This window comes from Sinocyclocheilus anshuiensis, unplaced genomic scaffold (assembly GCF_001515605.1).
Source record: "Sinocyclocheilus anshuiensis isolate Anshui unplaced genomic scaffold, SAMN03320099.WGS_v1.1 scaffold88, whole genome shotgun sequence".
NCBI lineage: Eukaryota > Metazoa > Chordata > Actinopteri > Cypriniformes > Cyprinidae > Sinocyclocheilus > Sinocyclocheilus anshuiensis.
In genome coordinates this window covers 545,492-567,636 of record NW_015555728.1, presented here as the reverse complement: position 1 = coordinate 567,636, position 22,145 = coordinate 545,492, and the positions used below count along the sequence as shown (strand labels likewise).

Genomic DNA, 22,145 nt, shown 5'->3' with positions numbered 1-22,145 from the left:
CCACTCCCCATGGATCACCCTGCCCCTTGATAGCATGTCCGCAGCGCAATTCAGATGTCCAGGGACATGGACTGCTCGAATGGAGAGGAGATGCTGATCTGCCTATAGAAGGAGGTCTTTAGCTTGCCAAAGCAGAGGTCACAAGCTCACACCTCCCTGGTGATTTATAAATGCTACCACTGTCGTGTTGTCCGACCTGATAAGAACATGTTGGTGGAGAATATCCGGGAGAAAGTACTCGAGAGCTAGATGAACAGCATGAAGCTCTAGGCCTGGGGTGGCGAACTCCGGTCCTGGAGAGCCGCAGCCCTGCAGAGTTCAGCTCCAACCCTAATTAAAACTCACCTGCCTGTAGCTTCCTCGTAACCCTTCAGACCTTGATTAGCTTGTTCAGGTGTGTTTGATTAGGGTTGAAGCAAAACTCTGCAGGGCTGCAGCTCTCCAGGACCGACGTTCGCCACCCCTGCTCTAGGCAGTTTGTGTGCCAGGACTTATCTGTTTCTGACCACATCCCAAAGGCCGGTTTGCCATTGCATATGGCTCCCTAGCCTGTGCCCAATGTGTCTGTGGTAACAGTCTTTCTCCTGATCACCTGGCCAATAGGAACACCCTGGCGACACAGTGTCATATCACGCCATGGGGCACTTTGACAGGCAGGGTGCCTGCGCGCCACGTGCTCTGTGGCACACGGCCTTTTTAGCCAGAGCTGTAGTGGACGCATATGCAGGAGCCCTAATCTGCACACTACTGAGTTGGCAGCCATCAGTCTGAGCGTCCTCTGAAAACATTTTAGCGCAGGATCTCGCCCTAGCTTGAAAACTGCAAGAGAGCTGGCCACTTTCTGTGAGCGCTCCTCTGAGGGACCCGCTTGCATAGTGATTGAATCCAGCTCTACTCCCAAAAAAGAGATGTTCTATTTCACCGTCAGCATGCTCTTTGCAAATTCACAGTCAGCCCAAAGCTCTGAAGGGGAGCGAAGAGTCTGAGCTTGTCATGCTCTCTGATTGGGCTAAAATCAGACAATCGTCTAGGTATTTCAGGATGCACATTCCACGCTTCACGTTTCAGAGGGGAGAGAGCCCCATGTATGCGTTTGAACGTTCGCGGGCCCAGTGATAACCCGAAGGGTAGGACCGTGAACTGGTATGCCATCCCCTCGAATGCAAATCTCAGGAAGCACCTGTAATGAGGGGCCACCTAAATGTGAAAATAAGCATCCTTTATATCCACAGAGAGAAATCAATCTCCCGGCCTGAAGTGCGAGAGAATTTGCCTCAGCATATTCATTTTGAATGGACGCTCACTGCGCAATTCAATGGTCTCAAATCCAAGATTGGGCAGATTCTGCCATCTTTCTTTGGTACCAAGAAATAATGACTGTAGAAGCCACTCTCGCGATCTGCGAGGGGCACTCTCTCCACAGAGCATTTTGCAAGGAGGCTGTGTATTTCCTCTCACAGAACTGAGGTATTCTGCTCCCGTACAGTGGACATTAACACGCTGTTAAAACGGGGCAGCCTGCAAAGGAACTAAAGTGTGTAGCCGTTCTTTATTGTTTTCATAACCCACTCTGATACCCCTGGAAGTGCTTGCTACACTTCTGTGAATTGTGACAACAGGCGAGGTGGGCTGCACGCTGTGAGAAGTAACTCACTGCTGGGAAACGAGGAGTTTGATACCACATGAGCGTGAGAATGAGTGAGAGCGGGAGGAGAATCCTGAGTCCTGAGGCTCATGTCTCTGCAGTGGGGGCAGTCCGAACCCCCAAGCACCACCTCTGCATGGCACGTCTGGTGACCATCAGATGGTTTGATTCAGTGGCGATTCAGTAGATGTGAACACGCACATCTGTTGGCCATCAGATGGTTCGATTAAATATGTATAGGCTATATTCAAGACACATTGCTGTGACATTTATTAGCAACACCGACATAACAGGAAAGCTAATGTTTTCTGTTATATTATGTAGGGATGTCCCGATCAGTTTTTTTTTTTTGCCGTGTCATTGAATAGCCTATTGAGTATCTACCCATACCAAGTACTTGTATTTTCCTAGTGCTTGGTGCACAATTCAAGTAGGTTATAAAGTTCAAAAATCAATGCAATTTTTACTTTATGCTGTGGAACTAGTAAAGGCATTAATATGTTTTAAAACAAGTAAAAACAGAAGTGGTAACCAGTTATAAGTTAAAGTTATACATTTTGCATTCATTTTAATACATTAAATTTGAATCATAATATTGACAGAAAAAAGCTCAAGAACATTTTATGCATCAACTACCCTTATTTTGTACACAGTATAATTTTCCCATATATCCCTGCTATTTTGAAATAATAAAGTATCTAGAGAGAGACTATATTTAGAAAACATTTAGAAAACATTACATATATATTTAGAAAACATAACATACTAATAATAATAATAATAATAATAATAATGATAATGATAATAATAACATGAAGAAATAACTGAAGGGAAAATAAATACTGTGTCCAAGCATGATCCAAATACTTAAAGGGATAGTTCACCCAAAAATGAAAATTTGATGTTTATCTGCTTACCCCCAGGGCATCCAAGATGTAGGTGACTTTGTTTCTTCAGTAGAACACAAACGAAGATTTTTAACTCAAACCATTGCAGTCTGTCATTCATATAATCACAAGTGAACGTGAATCAAGGTTTTGAGAGTCAAAAAAACATACACAAACAAAACCAAATTAAACCCTGCGGCTCGTAACAATACATCGATGTGTAAAGACACGAAACGATCGGTCTGTGCAAATGGACCATTGACACTCCTAATTGAGATTGTAGATAGAGTGTCAATGGTCCATTTGAGAGATAGGTGGCAGTAATGCACTTATAAGTCTGTGATCTGCCGTAAAGCAAGAAGAAGACGCGTCACGCGCCAGCTGAAGAAGAAGACGCGAACGTGCTCAGGACAGTTCGGACATTGCGTGAATCAGAGGTAAAAAACTATATAAATACTGTTCAGTTTCTTGCACAGACCAATCGTTTCGTGTCTTTACACATCAATTATCGCCACGAGCCGCAGAGTTTAATTTGGTTTTGTTTGTGTATGTTTTTTTGACTCTCAAAGCCGTGATTCCCATTCACTTGCATTATATGACTGACAGACTACAACGGTTTGAGTTAAAAATCTTTGTTTGTGTTCTACTGAAGAAACAAAGTCACCTACATCTTGGGTGCCCTGGGGGTAAGCAGATAAACATCAAATTTTCATTTTTGAGTGAACTATCCCTTTAATTTCTTTAGCTGCGTCCCAAATGACACACTATATACTATGCACTTATACACTATGTACTTATGCACTATGCAGTCAATCATGTAGTGTATGAATTATATAAGGTTATTTTATCATTCATAATCGGAGTCTGGTAGCCCCTCCCCATTCACTACGTAATTAAAGCTGCGACAGTTGAGTGCATCATCAATCATCATTGATTTTAAAATGCAAAGTATTTAAAATTTATATTTAAATAAAGCTATGTAAACACTTGCATTTTTACAACACTACAAGTGTGTCCCATCAGGTAATGAAAAGTTCGACACACAAGCCTTGTCCAAATACCCACACTTGCGGTCTTTGCACGTGACCACTTGAACACTTCTGTTGTACAAAATAAGTATCACCACTATTCATCTTTGCACCAATAAAACGTAAAAACACTGTTTTTCTACCAAATTATATGTAATATATAATTATTATATTAATATTTAACTTGCACTGGAAAGGCTTCCGTGACCTCTCGCGAGATCATAGCAAAAAGTCTCACGATTTATTTCCAGAACATGATGCATGATGAGATACACTAAGCCTCGAATAGCGCTCCGGAGCGGTATTCGAGATAGTGTGGGTTTAGTGTGCGTTAAGGGCACTGCGCTTTGGCGTTTTTAAGAGCTGGGACAGTCTTGCGCACTTGCTTCCTGTCGCGCTCACGCGCTCTCAAGTGGCCAAGACCACAAGTGTGGGTATTTGGACAAGGCTACACTTTTGGTCTTCACACCCACTTGAAGACTTCGGCCAAATACAGGAAATACGTCATATAAGTAGTCAAGTGGTCAAGTGCAAAGACCGCAAGTGTGGGTATTTGGACAAGGCTACACTTTTGGTCTTCACACCCACTTGAAGACTTCGGCCAAATACAGGAAATACGTCATATAAGTAGTCAAGTGGTCAAGTGCAAAGACCGCAAGTGTGGGTATTTGGACAAGGCTTGTGTTTGACTCAACGGGGAAAGGACTAAGTTGCTCAATTTCTGCAAACAATTGACTGTTTCCGCATATAAAATTGCTGAATTTGTCAAATCTGTAAAAATACACGTTGTTGCTGCAGCGACGGTTTGACGGTGAGAGCAAAGGTCTGTCGTGTTGACAGTAATTCATCAATAATATATTTATGGACATTCAAACGTAGGAACGTGTTTAGACTGAAAATAAGGTAACGTTAATGTCTTTTCAAAGAAGCACAAAACGGATCTTCAAACTGTTGGTAAGACCTATTTTTCAGTAAACTTAATTTACTATGTAACCTGACCTGATATTCTGTACACTCAGTGTTTTAACTATTTACTCAGTTTGTATTTTGCTATATTATGTATTTTCAAATAGATTTTATCCTATAAATATTAAACTCTTTTAAAATGAACTATACCTTGAGCACGGACCTTTACAGATAAGGTGTGGCTCCGTAAGGCCATTAAGCTTCATGTCATGACAAATGCATTTATTGTCTTTATCTATGTCAGTAATTTTCAGGGTGAAATATGCCCTTGTTCTGGCAACTGGAGCACACACTGGAAAGGGAATGTCAGAGGAAGAAAAATTGCAAGAGTGAATTGACTGAGGATGAGGACAAACCATCCACACTGACTGGCCTTTGTCTTCAAAGCCTAGCCGAGAACATGAAGGAGATGTGGGCGAAAGATTATGCCCAAAAATACATGGACCAGTATTTCTTCAGATACGTCATGGGTCCCTTCAGCTCATTGCGTGAGTATTGCAAAGACTTGTTCATGTGTAGATGTGTGAGTGTTTATTAAAATATTTATCTTATCTGTGTGTTTCTCTTTCAGCTGGTGATTTGCTGGATGAGCTGTTGTGCACCCTGTCCTCGCGTAATTTGTTGACACGTGCTGCCCTGCATCTCCTTCTCCTCCCGCAGCTGAGCTGGCTGTCCCTCACATCAGCATGCAGCCTCGTCAATGCCAACCTTTGCTCTCTTATCCAGATACGCTGCCAGGTTAAACACACACACCACTTCTAACTAACTGATGAAAAATATAGAAAAACAGTAATATTGTGAAATATTACAGTTAAAAATATTACTCCAGTCTTCATTGTCACTTGATCCTTCAGAAACCATTCTAATTTGCTGATTTGGTGCTTAAGAAAATTTTTTCTTATTATAATTATCTATTTTGAAAATAGTTGTGATGCTTAATATTTTTGCAGAAACCATGCTTTTTTTTTTTCTTTTAATTTTTTAAGAATTTTTTGATGAATAAAGTTCAAAAGAACAGGATTTATTTGAAATAGTTTTTGTAACAGTCACTTTTGATCGATTTAATGCATCCTTGCTTAATTAAAAAAAAAAACTTTTGAATGGTGATGTATTATTGTAATTAATTAAATAAATAAAACTAAGTAACAAATTCTTATTACCCTAACCATAATGTTTTGCCTGTCTTGCCTGTTGTCAGTACATGCAAAACTTTTATCATTTTTATGTTCACTCACTTGTGTCTGTCTTAAACAGAATCTTCAGTCTCTGGATCTTAGTGGCTCACTGAATATATCTGCATCAGTGTTGTGTGAGCTCCTGGGGAGCCAACATCGTCTCCGTTTCCTCTCCTTAGCTGGAACCCTGTGTGATCAGAGAGTGGTATCGGTGGTTTGCCACCAATGTCCCAAGCTGAAACACCTGGATGTGTCGCGGTGTCTTCACCTCACCCCTGAAGCCCTGCTCCCTCTGGCCTACCATGAACCCCTTGTCAAGAACGCAAACATCTTCAGCAGCCTGCTAGCTTTGGATATTGGTTTAGCAGAAAATGAGAGAGATGCGGTTGCTGCAGTTGCATTCCTCCTGCTCAGCTTACCTGGTCTTCAGAGGTTGGCAGTGGAGGGACTGGGACAGGCTTGTGTTCTCATACAAAACAAGCAGTTTGAGCTGACTGAGGAGTTCACTAGTCGAGAGGGTGTGCCACTTCTTAAAGACCTGTGGGCCAAACGGACACAGGAAGACCACTTGAAAGAAAGCAGTTTACTGAGCACAGATGGAGAGGAAAGTTTTACTTTGGAAGGAAACATAGATGAATATTTATCATTAGAGGAGAGTCAGACAGATACTAGTGATAGTACCGATATAAATGAATGGACAAGGGCTTCTGGAGAGGGTTGTGAAAAAGATGGATGTAGACGTAGAGCTTGTAATGGAAGGGATAGTGTGACAGCATCTCTCAGGGATGTACAAGGACTGTCTCTGGATACCTTAGAGGCAGTGGGGAAGGTCTGCCCTGAACTGCGTGTGCTGTCTTTGGACTGTCTCCAGAGCTGTGTACATGATAATGTTGACAGCTTTGAACAGGCAACAGTTTTAGCCAGAGGTCTTGGTAGGTTTTCTGGACAGCTACACTGTCTTTCTCTACAGTTTGCTGGTCTTCTGTCTGAACTGGTTCCAGCACTTAAAGCCGCAGGCTCACATCTGCTCTCACTCACCTTGGAAGGCATCAAAGCTGATGGACATACTCCTCTTCTGGAGCTCATTCATGCCTGTCCCAGACTCACTTCTCTCACTATTAATTTAGACCCACCCAGGAATAATTGGGATGGAGACGATGATGAGGAAGAGGAGGGTGAAGATGAAGGCCTTCTTTCTAATCTGCCATGCATTCCACACCTCCGCTCTTTAACACTAAAGTAAGTCAAATGTTGTCATTCTAAACTTTATGCTGATGCACTTTCCCATTACAGTCGATTGTACTGTTTTCTGTTCTGTGTCCCTTTTTTCCCAACAGTTTTTCCCTGGATGAACGACAAATGAAGCCTGCATTGTGTTGGAGGTCTCTGAAGGGAGCGCTGTGGGCACTACTTAGGGGCGCTTCACTCCTTCAGAAGCTCTCGCTAATCGCTGTTCCCTGTCGACTTGACCCTGTGTTCAGTCTTGTCCTGAATCATCCAGCCAAACCCCTCGGAGCCCTAGACAGTCCCCCACTGCACTGCCTTAGATCTGTTAGCCTTAACCGCTCAGATATCACTATGGAGACTGTAGTTCATATTGTAAACACTTGTTGGCGCTTGTCTCGTTTGGATTTGAGTGGCTGCTGGGCATTGACTTTGAGCAGTATCACAAAGTTACAATGCAAAGCCAAAAGGAGGCGCCATACACTGCAAATAACATGGACATGAGCTAGGGAAAGAAAAGGCCATGCTCAGATTGAAAATGGGTTGTACTATCACTGTAATTTTGTTGATTTATATTTTGTCTTTAACAGGCACCTAAAATTGTACATATTCTATGAAACGGAAATATTCTAGGAAAATATATTAATGTATATAATTTATTACTGATACAAAAATAAAAGTAATACAATTAACCCAAATTACAAAGCACTGCTCATGATCAGATTTATAAATTGTCCTTTTCTAATTTTCTATCCAAATATACACATGGCTTTCGAGATTTAGAATTATGTTTACTAAAACCCATCTATATTTTTGGACCTGTATTAATGTTTTGTTTTTTAAAAAACACCTTTTTAAAAAGATGAACCATACTGTTCATTGCACACTTTAAGTTTTTTTTTTTGTCATGCACTTTGTTATATTAGAATACTTCTGTTTTTATGCACAAGTCCCAGGATAAGAGCAAGTAAATAATCTTGTACATTTTTTTATTGTTAAAACCATCTGCTGATTTGTTAAAATATTATTTATCAAATAATAATAATAATAACAACAACACGTGTATCAATAAAATCGTGTACTCTACACAGTTGTGTTGTATTTATATGTTTTCTATATCCACTACTGATTTTATACTTGTACCTTTAAATTTGATCTAAGGGTGCATAAACGCTTTCTGTCTGTGTACTACACTCTTCATGGCCATTGGCTCCTTTCACATTTGGCGGGAGGAGCGCGAAGCCTTCATATTAATAGAATACGCTCATTGGCCAGTTTAATAGCGCGAACTTATTCCTATAGCAAATCAGTTCATGAGCGTCACATAACGTAATTCATATTCATGAGCCTGGCGTTTGACGTACTCGTTCGTAAATTCGCTGGCGGGAGGAAGACGAGGCAGTACGTACTAGCTAAAGTGTGATTTGTTTATTACATTCAGAATAGTTATGTCTCGAATACTCAACTGTATTGTAGCTGTTTGTCCAGACATGGGAATAGGGAAAAATGGAAATCTGCCATGGCATCCAATAAGACTAAGGTGAGCACGTATTTGTTGCTAAATCTCAAGCTAATGTTCTGATATATTGATTCAATATTATAAGAGGAGTTTGTAGTTATTTAGTGCCCTGTGTAAAGAGTTTTGAATTTCTCACCAGCTATACGTTTAAAGTTATATAAACTGAATGACTATTTACAAATGAATAAAGTTAAAGCATCTTACAAAACATATTAAGAAAGAATGGTAGAAGGAAGAATATTAGCTGAAGATGTACCTGAAGAGAGAACATTTTATGATTGCACAGAGCTTTAGTTAAAAGCTTGACCTTTATCCTGGAGTCCACTGGGAACGTAAATAACGACATTCAGCACATTTCCCCCATGCCAGCGAAGCTAAACCCACCCACACTACTGTACTACAGAAAAACCCCTGACATATTCCTGAACTATAACACAAAGCCAGCCTCAAAATTTATCCCAATCGATCGCTTTAATTCTTACCTTTCTGATCTTTTTAGTAATGAATTCAAACACTTTCAGAAGATGACAATGACCCCTTCAGCTGAGGGTAATATGCTTACATTGTCTTAGTTTTGTCATGTTTTATTTGTTTGTTCAGAAATTAGTAAAATCTTAAACCAAATCATACATTCCGTGTGTCATTTGACAGGTAAAAAGAATGTGGTTGTGATGGGCAGAAAGACATGGTTCTCTATTCCTGCAGCAAACAGGCCCCTAAAGAACAGGATCAACATTGTTCTCAGCAGAGAGCTCAAGTAATCCTTTTTTAATGTTTACAGTTTATTTCATCTTGTAATAAATCACTATGCTGTATATAAGTAAAGTGCCTGTTTCTATCGCTGGCTACACAGGACAGTCCCAGAGGGAGCTCACTACCTTGCTTCAGACTTCAGTTCAGCTCTCCATCTGTTAGACAGCAGTGAGCTCGAAAAACAAGTGGACCAGGTTTGGATAATTGGGGGAAGCGCTCTCTACAAGGTTGGTAAAATTATGTAAATCACTCATATCTATTGAGAAATTCAGAAAAATGTAATAGAAGTATAAACATATGCTGAATATGTATCAAATCTCTTATAGCCTTAAATGATTTTTACAATGGTCTTGTGTTTCCATTCTTACTAATTAACAATGGTAAACTTGTGTATAAACATGGAAGTATTGTGGGATTATATATGGAATTTTGTGTAGTGTTGAGAGATAATTGTATGGCTTTTGATCAGTTCCATGTTTTTGTATGCTCATTTTTCATTTCTTTCTTTCTTTCTGAATACATTAAAATATATATATTTTTTCAATCTAGGTTTTAAAATGTAAGTCTGACTTCACCCATCATACAACCAAATTATAAAATTAATTTTATTGTTTTTTTTTAATGTGGTTTGATGGTTCCTAATTTGAGGGTAAAATGGGCTGTTTCACCAGTTACATGCGTGCAACGATATACATTATACAGCCACCTATATATCAGTTGTATCTCGGTTATAGCGCAGTGTAGTCCAGATCTTTGTATTATCAGTTGTTATGGAAACTGCCTCAAGGCAAAATGTACAAAATACTCCCTTCATACTCCTTCCTCCTCATTCTGTTATATCTTGTACAATGTACTTTGTGAATGTTTGTGCTGTGTTCTTCAGGAGGTGATGGAGAGCTCTGGCCCCAGGCATCTTTTTGTGACACGGGTTCTCAAACAGTTTGACTGCGACACATTTATACCTGACATTAATATGGACAAGTACAAGCTCCTGCCCGAGTGAGTGCTCATACAGTTGCTTGTACATTTACATGAAGGTCTATATTTCCTGGAGAGAGGTTAGCATTGCAGTTTATAATGAAGGCAGCTGCTCATCTGCATTAAATTGATCAAAAGTGACAGTGAAGACATTTATAATGTTACAAATGATTTCTCTCTCAAATAAATACTGTTCTTCTAAAAAAGTATTGCAGTTACTACAAAATATTAAGCAACTGTCTTTAACAGTAGCGGTTCCTGACTGTAAATTTAGGTGGGGCAGATTCTGGGTCATGGTGCTAGTTTATAATAAACTCAAGAAAGCTTATAGACTTTATAGTCTAACACATGCACACACACTTTTGGCAGAGATCTAATGTCCTTGCGTTATTCAGCCAGTGGGCGGTACGCTAGTGTTGATTGACAGACTCGAAGTACACACACACAGAATGCTATAGAATTATTGCCTTAATTTTGTCTCCGAATGTTAATTTAGAATATTACAAGTTGTAGTGGAATTTAAGTGAGGAAACGAATATCATGTCTCATCTTAAAGCGAACATAAAACAAACACAACAGAACTATATAAAGGCTTTTTACGTGAGCACATTTAAACTAAAGGATTAACACTTTCATTCATTTAAAACACTACTCCACATGGAAAAAACAGACATGCCAGCTACATACTGACCTGATGCAGACACATATAGCAGAAGCTGACTGATATCGTCTTGGTCTGGAGCGAGATAAGGTAACGTGAAAATAAGCAGGGCAGTCTCAAAACTGCCCAAATGGCTCTCAGTTAGAACGTGCTGCAGTTCCACTTTTTACCACAGATTTACATTGTAAAATTTGCGGGGCGCTGTTGAGTTCGGAAGGACACCAGCACAACTGCCCCATCATTTTACGTGCCTGCCGAAGCTTGCGATGAATTTTAAAGGGGTCATATGATGCGATTTCAAGTTTTCCTTTCTCTTTGGAGTGTTACAAGCTGATTGTGCATAGATAAGATCCCTGAAGTTGCAACTGTTTTGTTATTAGTTTAAGTATTTGCTATTGACTGTTCAAATGCGGAGTTTTGCGCATCCTGTGTGTGTGTGTGAGCGAGAGAGAGAGAGAAAGAGAGAGAGCGTGAAACCACAAAATAATGATCTTTAAAAAAGCATCATATGACCCCTTTAATATATCCTGCACACTTTATGACGTAAAATTGTGAAGAAAATCTGAAAAAATATTTGTTGCAGAATGCTGAATACATTTACAGATTATTATTTATGTAGTTTATATAGAGGTCTATGTTTTGGGTGAATATTTTGGTGGGGCTCTGCCCCACCTGCCCTTACAGACAAGCCGCACTTGATTTTTAACATTGATAATAATAAATGTTTCTTGAGCACCAAATCATCATATTAGAATTAATTCTGAAGGATCATGTGACACTGAAGGCTTGGAGTAATGGCTGCTGAAAATTCAGCTTTGCCATCACAGGAATAAATTACATTTTAAAATGTATTAAAATAGAAATCTGTTATTTTAAATTGTAATATTATTTCACAATATTACTGTATTTTTGATCAAATAAATGCAGCCTTGGTGAGCATAAGATACATCTTTCAAAAACCTTTAAAAAAGGGTACTGACCCCAAACTTTTAAATGGTATTGCAAGTCCATGTCAAGTTTTTCAGAGCCCTACAGAATAAAACAATTTGCATATTGCCTGCAAAAAATGTTTCATAACATGATTTGTAGGAACGATATTATTATTCCAGTAAAGTGTTAAACTTCAAAAGACCATTTTCCAAGGCTAAAACTCTTCACTGTTTTGAAACACTTTCTTTCTTTAAAGTACAACCTTTTTTATACATATATTTAGGAATATTTGTCAGGTCGAATCCTTGAATAAAGTGGCATTAATGGATATATTGGCACTGGAACAGACATATGCTGTATTGTGTATCCAGAGAGAATAGTGAAGAGAGTTACATCAATGAGGAGAAAAAGCTCTCTTGTTATGTAAAAATGGCATCTAGCATCAAAAGTGGGCCGCACCAAATGTCACATCTCTCAGGCACACAATAAGCATTTAAAGAGAAGTTAAATGCACACAGAATGTTGATACAGGTTAATCACTGCCACTTCATCTGTCAAAGAGTAAAATGGATCTTTTGTTAGTTGTGTTCTCAAATTCATTTGATTAGTTTCAACAGTTAATTGGCACAATTAACAACAATCTATACCAGTCTAAAGCGGATGAAAGTACAAGCTTATGCATGTAATTGTTTGTGTGTGTCTGTATTATGTTTTGTACTACAGGTTATCTTTTCTTATGTTCTTAGTTGAAATGCGTGCTTGTGAAATCAGCCCTGACCATAGAAACTTGTGGGTAATGTCTTGTTGTTCCTTCTGTTTCTCTTCCTTGTTTCCTTCTGGTCAGATTCCCAGGTGTACCCACGGGCTTGCAGGAGGAGAATGGTGTTCAGTATGTGTTTGAAGTGTATGAGAGCACCAAAGACTAAGAAGATCCTTTAAGCATGATGTTAAGGTTGGAGAAGTGGCCTGGCTGGTATTGCGAGTGCTCTGACATGTTGCGTGGTGCAGTTTTTATGGGAGACCTGTTTTTAAATCAGACTTCTGTAATTGCCTGACCCCATCACCCCTTTTTCTCCTTCTCATTTATGTTGGTCACATTTCCTGTCAACTCTTCTTAGTAATAAAAATGAAATGCCCAAAAATATGTTGCGATTCTAGGACAGTTGAAAACTATGATTTTATGATAACATTTTGTGTGTGGCCTTTTGCAATTTTATATACAAAGTGGAAAGTAGACAGAAAATCATAAGACAGAGAGTGAGTAAAAAGGGGTAAAATCGACAGGATTCAATCACACGAGCACAACAGCTCAGCTTGTTGCATGGGTGCTAACCACTAGGTCTCTGGTGATTTGCAGCCTTTTCTCAATAATTTTTTCAAATATGCAAAAACTGTTGTTTTTCCAGTGGCACTGCCATCATTTTTTTTTTAAATTAGTGTCAGGTTTAATTCCTGGATTATCATTTCAAATATTCAGAAAGCATATCTAATTTTGATAATCAATTTTCTTTTCCACATCTGCTATCCACTTAATTATTCTTCATCTTGCCAACTGCAAAAGACAACCTGCTCATCTCCATATCCAATAGCACCTGAAGTGTCTGCTGTTAAGCCAGCCTTAAGATCTGGCTGCTCTCAATGAATATGCAAGCTGGTTCGTCTTCAGGCTGGCTGATTGACAAAGGTTGTCATATAGTTTAGAGAAATGTCACAATACTAGCACTTTCAGTCTCACCTACACAGACTCCTTCACTTCCTTCACGACCTCTATTTTAAAAAGCCAAATGCTGCAATCAGGCAAAACCTTTTTAATCTGATTGGTTTCGGGTATGTCAGCCTAATGTGCTATGAATGTTTACGACTGGGCTGAAATAAACCTGACTGGAATTCCAATTACCCAGCGCTTGCACCTTGTACACACCTTAAGTGGCACTTACAGGTGCATCTCAATAAATTAGAATGTCGTGGAAAAGTTCATTTATTTCAGTAATTCAACTCAAATTGTGAAACTCGTGTATTAAATAAATTCAATGCACACAGACTGAAGTAGTTTAAGTCTTTGGTTCTTTTAATTGTGATGATTTTGGCTCACATTTAACAAAAACCCACCAATTCACTATCTCAACAAATTAGAATATGGTGACATGCCAATCAGCTAATCAACTCAAAACACCTGCAAAGGTTTCCTGAGCCTTCAAAATGGTCTCTCAGTTTGGTTCACTAGGCTACACAATCATGGGGAAGACTGCTGATCTGACAGTTGTCCAGAAGACAATCATTGACACCCTTCACAAGGAGGGTAAGCCACAAACATTCATTGCCAAAGAAGCTGGCTGTTCACAGAGTGCTGTATCCAAGCATGTTAACAGAAAGTTGATTGGAAGGAAAAAGTGTGGAAGAAAAAGACGCACAACCAATCGAGAGAACCGCTGCCTTATGAGGATTGTCAAGCAAAATCGATTCAAGAATTTGAGTGAACTTCACAAGGAATGGACTGAGGCTGGGGTCAAGGCATCAAGAGCCACCACACACAGACTCTATGAGAGAATCTATGGGGTATTGTCAAGAGGAAAATGAGAAATCACCTCCATGCCACGCCGAATTGAGGCAGTAATTAAAGCAAAAGGAGCCCCTACCAAGTATTGAGTACATGTACAGTAAATGAACATACTTTCCAGAAGGCCAACAATTCACTAAAAATGTTTTTTTTTTTATTGCTCTTATGAAGTATTCTAATTTGTTGAGATAGTGAATTGGTGGGTTTTTGTTAAATGTGAGCCAAAATCATCACAATTAAAAGAACCAAAGACTTAAACTACTTCAGTCTGTGTGCATTGAATTTATTTAATACACGAGTTTCACAATTTGAGTTGAATTACTGAAATAAATGAACTTTTCCACGACATTTTAATTTATTGAGATGCACCTGTAGATTTATTTTCAGGGTACAAACAGTATCTAGAGCCTTGAGAAGTGTTTGTGCTTCACTATTTTATGCACATGAGCAGTAAACTTGCCATTTTTCTGTTTATTTTTTTATCTAGTTTGCCTGGTGTTTGCTATTAAATACAACTTATTTTCTGTTATTATTCCATTAGGAGTCTTATTATTGTCCTTTTTATCAGTGCCATCATTGCAGGCTTATATATCATGACTGCATTACTCAAATTGTTCAATACACACCCCCCACATCCCTCAGGAGCTGAACTGCTGCCTCAAAGGTGAGACTGTTGTGTCATAATGATGTAACTGCACCATAGGAGTCATGATCATGTGATCATGTTGACATCAGAGTTAGAAACAAATGAGAATAATGGAGCGATCACTTACTGACGTTGGATGTGTAGGGACTGGCGTCACCTTGCTCTATTAAGCTTGACTGCCCTCCTGATGCACAGGGACTTGGTCTGTGTCACTTGTTCTCTCTGTATCTCTCCTCTATCTGTGCCACTCTTTCATTCACCCTCAGTGAGCGTACATCCCCACACGTTCATCTCCCACTTCAAGCTCCAGCTTTAGTCTCACCGCTGGATTACTTGTCTATTACAAAGATGACATGCCACAGGGACAAGCTATTGGAAAACTAGAGCTGCAACTGGTTTAAAAGAGGTAAGGAACTAATCTCATCTCCTTTATAAGTATGAATACTTTTTTTTAATGAAATACTCTACATTTTTATGCTGTATAATTTACAACTTTTTGTGTTAAAGATTTCTTGCAGATTTTTTAAATTTTATTTTAGATTTGTGAAGCTGTTGGTCTTGGTTTTTTGATGCAAATCTTGCGAGACTTTATATGATGATAGTTGATAGAGCTTTTTCGTTAGTTTTGACCTTGGCTCCATTAATCTGTACAAATAAGTATAAGTAGTTCACACAAAATAGCATCTTCAGTGAGGATTTTACAATGCATGTGACTTTTTAAAACTTAAACTGTATGTGTATATATATGTGTGTGTGTGTATATATATATATATATATATATGTAAAAGGAATTTAAGTAAGGTCCATAGGTAATTAAAACAACATTTATTTGTTTAGTATAAAATGATTAAGTATAAAAATTCACATGTGAAATAATATTAAGTCAAATGATTGAGTATAAAAATATATTTTAAACATTTGATATACAGTAGAAATTGAGTTTAAATGACATAAAATAATCAACTTTAAATACCTAGTACTCCATGTAAATAATAATTTTCCAAATTAATTGAAAAAGACATCCTTATGCAAAGTAAAGGAACTTCTATATGCTGCTTTCACTGTTTAGCATATAAATTTATGTATGGACGTGGAAATGTATCATCGTATCAGCTGAGGAGCCTTATAATTTATTCTCCTGATCCTGGCAAACCTCGAAAGCACAGTGAGGAAGCTTTCATTACCCTCATTAATCAAGACACACAAAAAACTACTCTTATTCAGTTATCAGTTGATGTCACAGAGTGGGTTTTCATTTTCCCTGCAGGTGTTTTGAGAGGGACAAAATCAGCCCACCATTTGCGAGGAAAATTAAGTATTGCGTGATCTGGCATGAATCACAGATGCATACAGGTGCGTGAAGTGGTCTGTTTGGTGTTCCACTTCAGCGCTGCTGCTGCAACAATCGCCACCCTCGTCTGTTTTGGTCCTCATTTGCTCCATGCTTTTTAGCACGAGGCAGTGACAGAGAGAGAGAGAGGCCTGTCATTAAAAATTCTCTCTGTTCCCAAGGGCGATTGAAGACTAGCAGTATGGTACACAAAGCTGTGGTTTTAAATGCCAGCCCAGGGAGCTCTAGGAATTAGCAGCTTGAACCGAGATGTCCTGCAGGCATCAGGCCGTGTGCTTGTACCAGGCCAATCAGGACTTTAGTCTGTCTGTACAACTTGATTTAAAAAGGCAATCCGTTAGGACAGAGTGGTTTATTAGCATACAAAACATAACATGTGGAGAAAGAAAGACGAGGATGTTTTTGTTCAGGAAAGGCATACGTTTCTAATAGGTAGATAAAGGTATTATAATCCACAAAGTTTTAACATTTAACCAAGGTGCTGACGCAGCTCACATGCAGCCTCCACTTCTAAGAAAAGCTACAGTTACCGAGTGTCAGCCCAGGTTGTCATCCTTTTTATTTTTGTTGGAGGACACAAAAAGATTCCTTCTCTTACTCATCTTTCCTCAACTCCAGTGAAATCACATTTATATTCCTGACTGAGGCAGTCTCACACTCACTCTTTGTTAAAAAAAGAGTGCACCGCGACTGCGCTCTGAGTTGAGAGAACAAGGCCACATGCACAATAGACTGTATAAAGGAATGCCATCGTTCAATGAGGCAAATACAGATTGCCTCAAGCTATTGAATTTCAGCCTGCTGAAAAACACTGCTATTGCTCTTATAAAAACAGACTGTGCATGTCTGGTGCACGCTAACACGCTAAAGACGGCACTTATACTGCATCCGCTAATTTGAAAGTACAGTGGAAGTTAAGCTTAATAGACAGCATAATTTCCATGCGTTTCTTTTACAAAGCAAAAATCAAGGTCACAGCAATGCACTTACAATGGAAGTAAATGGGGCTGTTTTTTTTTTAATAAAAACACTTACATTAATTCTTCTGTTAAGACATTTTATGTATTATTTTGGCTGCTTGTTGTTCCCTCCATTTTATGGTAATTTTAGGGTTTTAAATGTTACGTTTTCATGGCAATTAAATAAAACGATGTAATTTTACACAAAAATTGTCATTTTTTTCACTCAAAACACATATTGTTGCCAAATTGGCCTCATTTTCCTCCATTGTGTCTCACTATAAACCAGATTTTTTTGCTTATTTAAAGAAAAGGAGGCACAGGTTGAAATTTATTTGAACTTTATGCCAAAAGTGCTGTTGGTTTAGCATAACTTGTATTAAACCCAGAATATTGCTTTACATATGTTGCCTAATAACATGTTGGGAACAGAAATATTCTGCAAAATTAAAAGAATATAAAAGGGGAGTAATTCATCTTATGTAAAGGGGATTAGATAACTAATTCAGTTTTCTTATGTCTTCTTGTCAAGTACCACCGAGACATGCCACCTAGTCATCATAACAAACATCTTCATATTGTCTACCCGGTGAATGGCGAGAGACACTAGATTAGAGCAGGAAGCCTCTCTAGCATTATTCTAAGGCAAAGAAGGAGAGAACATTTCAATGTCAAAGAGTTGTCAGGTTTGCTTTGATGCGAATGAATCGGATAAAAAGGCAGACACTTAATTGAAAACCTTGAGAAACTGTGATTCTGATGCAGTGCGCTCTCCTTCTCTTGCCTGACAGAAGTCAAAGAAGAAATCAGCTCCTATGATCCACTGAGCCAACGCGATATTAGCCTCTCAACGGTCTCACCACACAATCATGGAGGACTCAACAGAGGTGCGAACGGACGGAAACTCTTTACTTAAAGCAGTATATCTGTGTCGCCTGAGGTTGACGCGTCTGTTGCTGGAAGGAGGGGCTTACATTAATGAGAGCAATGAGAGAGGAGAAACCCCACTGATGGTGGCCTGCAAAAGCCACCATGCCGATGCTCAGAGTGTGCCCAAACCCAAGATCATCAGGTGGGTCTCCTAGAAGTTAATTATACTAGCCAATTGTGCCAAACTCAGATATTAGTTTATTAAAAAGTACATTTAAAATGCAATTCAGACATCAGTACAATAACTCTTGTATGATGAGCATGTTTTAATTTCTGAAATGAAATTAATTTAAATATTTTTAATAGAGTACAAAATAGTCAGGGTGAGATGTATGTCCTAAAATGTAATCTAAAAAGTCTTATTTTAAAAAATATTGGGGGGGGTTAACACTTAAGTAGTTTGGCATAAACTTATTTTAATTTCTTAAATAAATATTTTAACAAAAATGCTTCACTACAGACCCTCATGAATGTGTGTCAAGGCCACTAATTTTCTTAAACTACATAAATATTTGACTATTTTATGATAGAATGACTCCCCAAAAACTCAATATTTAGAAAAAAGTTTTGCCATTACAGATATATAACTGTGTCAGGGTTTCCACAACAAAAAGCAACACAACTGTTTTCAACACTGATAATAATAATTGTTTCTTGAGCGCCAGATCAGCATATCAGCATTATTTCTGAAGGATCATGTGACACTGAAGAATAGAGTAATGGCTGCTGAAAATTCAGCTTTGCCATCACAGGATTATTTACATTTTAAAAGATATTAAAATAGAAAACAGTTTTTTAAAATAATAATAACATTTTACAATATTACTGTTTTAATTTATTTTTGATTAAATGAATCCATAAGAGACCCCAAACTTTAGAACCATAGTGTAATATAAAATGTTTTATATACACTCATGTATTCAAGGGGTAAAGAAAATAGCTCAGTTGTATTTTGAATTACTTGATGGTAACAGCTGAAACTATTCTTGAAAATAAAAGTTTTTAAAAATCATTTGAAACAAGCATGAATACCAAGAGTGTATTTCTTGGCACACTACTTTTTTTCTTCTATTTACAAGATTTTTTTAATTATTTTTCTTTATCATGGGCACTCTGGTATGCCATTGAGCCATTCCTTTATGAACTCACTCTAACGAATCTCTTCTCAACAGGTATCTTCTTGAAAATGGTGCGGACCCCAACATTCAGGACAAGTCTGGTAAGACTGCCCTAATGCATGCCTGCATAGAGCGGGCAGGCGATGAGGTGCTGTCGCTTCTGCTCTCCAGTGGAGCTGACCCTAGTTTAGAGGACCACACGGGTTCCTCCGCTCTGGTCTATGCAGTTAACGATGGAGACAAGGATGCACTAAGAGTACTACTGGATGCCTGCAAGGCCAAGGGCAAAGAAGTCATCATCATAACAACAGACAAACTACCCTCTGGAAGACAAATGACCAAGCAGTATCTGAACGTACCACCTCCTCCAAATCTTGAGGACCGGTTGCACTGTGCCCCTGCATCTTGTATGTGCCCTTCTGAAATTAAACTCTGTACCCCTCTTATCACACCATCCACCAATAACCAATCGGAGACCCTGGGATCCACTCCAACACTTCCCACATCCAAGCCAGGATCACCGACTCAAGATTCAAGCCCTCTGCAAGCAGGTAGTGTGGCGAAGCTGTTGCATCTACAAAGGCTTCACTCAGAGCCCTGGCTGAAGATCCCTCCATCTCTGCTCCTACAGCAATGTAAGTCCTCATCCTTGACCGAGGAGCTTCTAGATATCACCCCTGAAGAGGAGCTCTCCTTTGGGTACAATGGTTGCAGACCTCCACTGAAAGCGACAGTAGCTCGGCACCAAAGCATTGACGTCAAGGACTCTACTGGTCTGCTTAGAGCCTTTGAGACATCATCTGATGCTGAAAGAGAACTAGCAAAAGAACAGAAATGGCTCAGTAGAAAAATGTCCTATGATGGTGAGTTGCTACCACACTCTTCCTCACATCAGAACCTCAAACAGGCATCCATCTCAGCACCTGTGGACCGGGACACAGACTGTCTTCCCAACCTGGCCGTTTCAAGCCTGCGCAACGTGTTTCGCCGGCGCAACATCGGAATGGACCATTACAGTTCTGACTCTCAGTTGCCTCAGTTTGGGAGTCAACCTTCTGAAGACCTCGGGAAGACTGGAGGAGGAGGAACTGGAGGGACGGAGAAACGCAAGCTTGTTACTAGCCGCTCCTCCACTCTCTCAGGATCCAGAGAGTCTCTGGAGTGTCTCGTCCAGAGGAGGAGCCCAGCGATGCTGGAGCGGAGGGGATCCGGAGCCCTACTCCTAGACCACATCTCACAGACCCGGCCTGGTTATCTACCACCTCTCAATCCGCATGCACCCATTCCAGATATCAAAGTCAATACCAGTGTTGGCCTCAACAGTGGAAGCAAGCCTGTGGCAGGAACTACACCTGTTGTTTCTGGATCGAGGCATTTTGTGCCCTGTGCCCCAAGCCATCCCAGAGATCACAAGAATAAGAAGAGTCTGCTAAGACGACACTCCATGCAAACCGAGCAGATCAAGCAGCTGGTCAATTTTGAGGAGATTTTTGGTCAGTAATCCATCACAATGGAAGGTTGTGGTAAATATAGAGATTTAATGTCATTTGTCAATCTACACTAAGTCTGAAATCTGAAGAGAATAAAGATTAGATTTAAATACGAATTAACCTAAACATCTCAACCACCTCCCTAAAATGCACTTTCCAGATTGGACAATGGGAGTATGTCTATTTTGAACATTATAAACTTGACTGCACTTTACTTCTGTTCTTTGTGCTCTCACTCATTTGTGCACTGAATCAGAATACTGACACTTTGTTGCTGTTTAAGGCACTGCTTTCTTTTTAAACCTGATTCATGTCTGCAATGTCTTTGTATTTAAAAAACAGAATATATTGTGACCTTGTATTTACCCATTGACTGTAAATAAATGCAGCATAAAACATTACTTTCACTTTCTTGAATATATATATATATATATAGATAGAAGTGTTGTCCAATGATACTGCATGTAATTACATGTGTTTTTGATATTTTCTGCAAAAATAAATGAAACCGAAATAATTTAACAGATAACACTTTTGCTTTCTTCTATATAGTGGTTATACATTACTATTCAAAGGTTTGGGGTCAGTAATGTGTGTGTGTGCGCATGTGTGTATATACATTTATACATATGCATATAGAAATTAATACTATTATTCAGCAAGGATACAGTAAATTGATTAAAATTACATTGTTACAAAATATTTTCTTTCAAATTAATTCTGTTCTTCTGAACTTTCTTTTCAATAAATGTATTGTTCATTGTTAGTTCATGTTAGTTAATACATTAACTAATGTTAACAAATGGCACCTTATTGTAAAGTGTTACCCAAAATGCAAATATACAAAATGTTACAAATGCAAATGTAAATTACAAAAATATAGCATTTCTCTGAAATTTGTGTTTGAACATTTGTACATTATTGGGTTATTTAAGCATAAGAACCAAAGAAATGCATGTTTAAACCTTAAAGGGGTCATATGATGTTGCTAAAAAGAACATTATTTTGTGTATTTGTGTAATGAAATGTGTTTATGCGGTTTAAGGTTAAAAAACAATCCACAGCGCGAAGTTGATGTATTTCCTCAGCGACCAGCATGGATCAGCTCTAGGCATGAGGAAGCGGATATCGTCCTCTTTTGGAAGGCCAAACAAAGTAGTTTCGCTTTCACAACGAAACACACGGCGGGCTAGAGTGAGCGGAAGCCGAAGGCCTAGAGTGAGCGGAGGCCGGCTTGAGTGAGTGGCGGCGGGCTTGAGTGAGCGGAGGCGGGCGGGCTTGAGAGCGGCGCGGCCGGTGGGCTTGCGGCAACCACATGTGACGACCCC

The 22,145-nt window shown here is 39.0% G+C and overlaps 3 protein-coding genes across 7 annotated transcripts; all 3 read left to right on the top strand.

The window, feature by feature from the left end:
- Positions 1-4,210: 4,210 nt before the first annotated feature.
- On the top strand, positions 4,211-7,834 carry LOC107672795 (uncharacterized). Of its 5 annotated transcripts, none has more exons than XM_016466163.1 (6): positions 4,211-4,371; positions 4,487-4,514; positions 4,771-5,014; positions 5,098-5,264; positions 5,781-6,940; positions 7,039-7,834. In XM_016466163.1, exons 3-6 carry the CDS (start codon positions 4,789-4,791, stop codon positions 7,427-7,429), a joined length of 1,944 nt encoding a protein of 647 aa, XP_016321649.1. In that variant the 5' UTR covers positions 4,211-4,371; positions 4,487-4,514; positions 4,771-4,788; the 3' UTR covers positions 7,430-7,834. The 5 variants fall into 5 exon arrangements, with proteins under 5 accessions (XP_016321649.1, XP_016321648.1, XP_016321651.1 ...); XM_016466162.1 differs by having other exon boundaries at positions 4,211-4,383; XM_016466165.1 differs by lacking the exon at positions 4,487-4,514 and having other exon boundaries at positions 4,781-5,014.
- Positions 7,835-8,275: 441 nt separating this feature from the next.
- On the top strand, positions 8,276-13,012 carry dhfr (dihydrofolate reductase). Its single transcript, XM_016466022.1, has 6 exons — positions 8,276-8,465; positions 8,944-8,993; positions 9,096-9,201; positions 9,298-9,424; positions 10,081-10,196; positions 12,611-13,012. Exons 1-6 carry the CDS (start codon positions 8,374-8,376, stop codon positions 12,690-12,692), a joined length of 573 nt encoding a protein of 190 aa, XP_016321508.1. The 5' UTR covers positions 8,276-8,373; the 3' UTR covers positions 12,693-13,012.
- A 2,006-nt stretch (positions 13,013-15,018) lies between these two features.
- On the top strand, positions 15,019-21,198 carry LOC107672721 (ankyrin repeat domain-containing protein 34B-like). The gene is made up of 3 exons (XM_016466020.1): positions 15,019-15,375; positions 18,071-18,351; positions 19,382-21,198. Exons 2-3 carry the CDS (start codon positions 18,149-18,151, stop codon positions 20,826-20,828), a joined length of 1,650 nt encoding a protein of 549 aa, XP_016321506.1. The 5' UTR covers positions 15,019-15,375; positions 18,071-18,148; the 3' UTR covers positions 20,829-21,198.
- Positions 21,199-22,145: the final 947 nt, after the last annotated feature.

Coding starts and splice junctions, on each gene's coding strand:
- LOC107672795 (XM_016466165.1), top strand. CDS start 4,789: ATGCCCTTGTTCTGGCAACTGGAGCACACACTGGAAAGGGAATGTCAG. Junction 5,015..5,097: donor GGGTCCCTTCAGCTCATTGC/GTGAGTATTGCA, acceptor TTTCTCTTTCAG/CTGGTGATTTGCTGGATGAG. Junction 6,941..7,038: donor CTCCGCTCTTTAACACTAAA/GTAAGTCAAATG, acceptor TTTTCCCAACAG/TTTTTCCCTGGATGAACGAC.
- LOC107672721 (XM_016466020.1), top strand. CDS start 18,149: ATGGAGGACTCAACAGAGGTGCGAACGGACGGAAACTCTTTACTTAAA. Junction 18,352..19,381: donor CCCAAACCCAAGATCATCAG/GTGGGTCTCCTA, acceptor TCTTCTCAACAG/GTATCTTCTTGAAAATGGTG.
- dhfr (XM_016466022.1), top strand. CDS start 8,374: ATGTCTCGAATACTCAACTGTATTGTAGCTGTTTGTCCAGACATGGGA. Junction 8,994..9,095: donor AATGACCCCTTCAGCTGAGG/GTAATATGCTTA, acceptor GTCATTTGACAG/GTAAAAAGAATGTGGTTGTG. Junction 9,425..10,080: donor GGGGAAGCGCTCTCTACAAG/GTTGGTAAAATT, acceptor TGTGTTCTTCAG/GAGGTGATGGAGAGCTCTGG.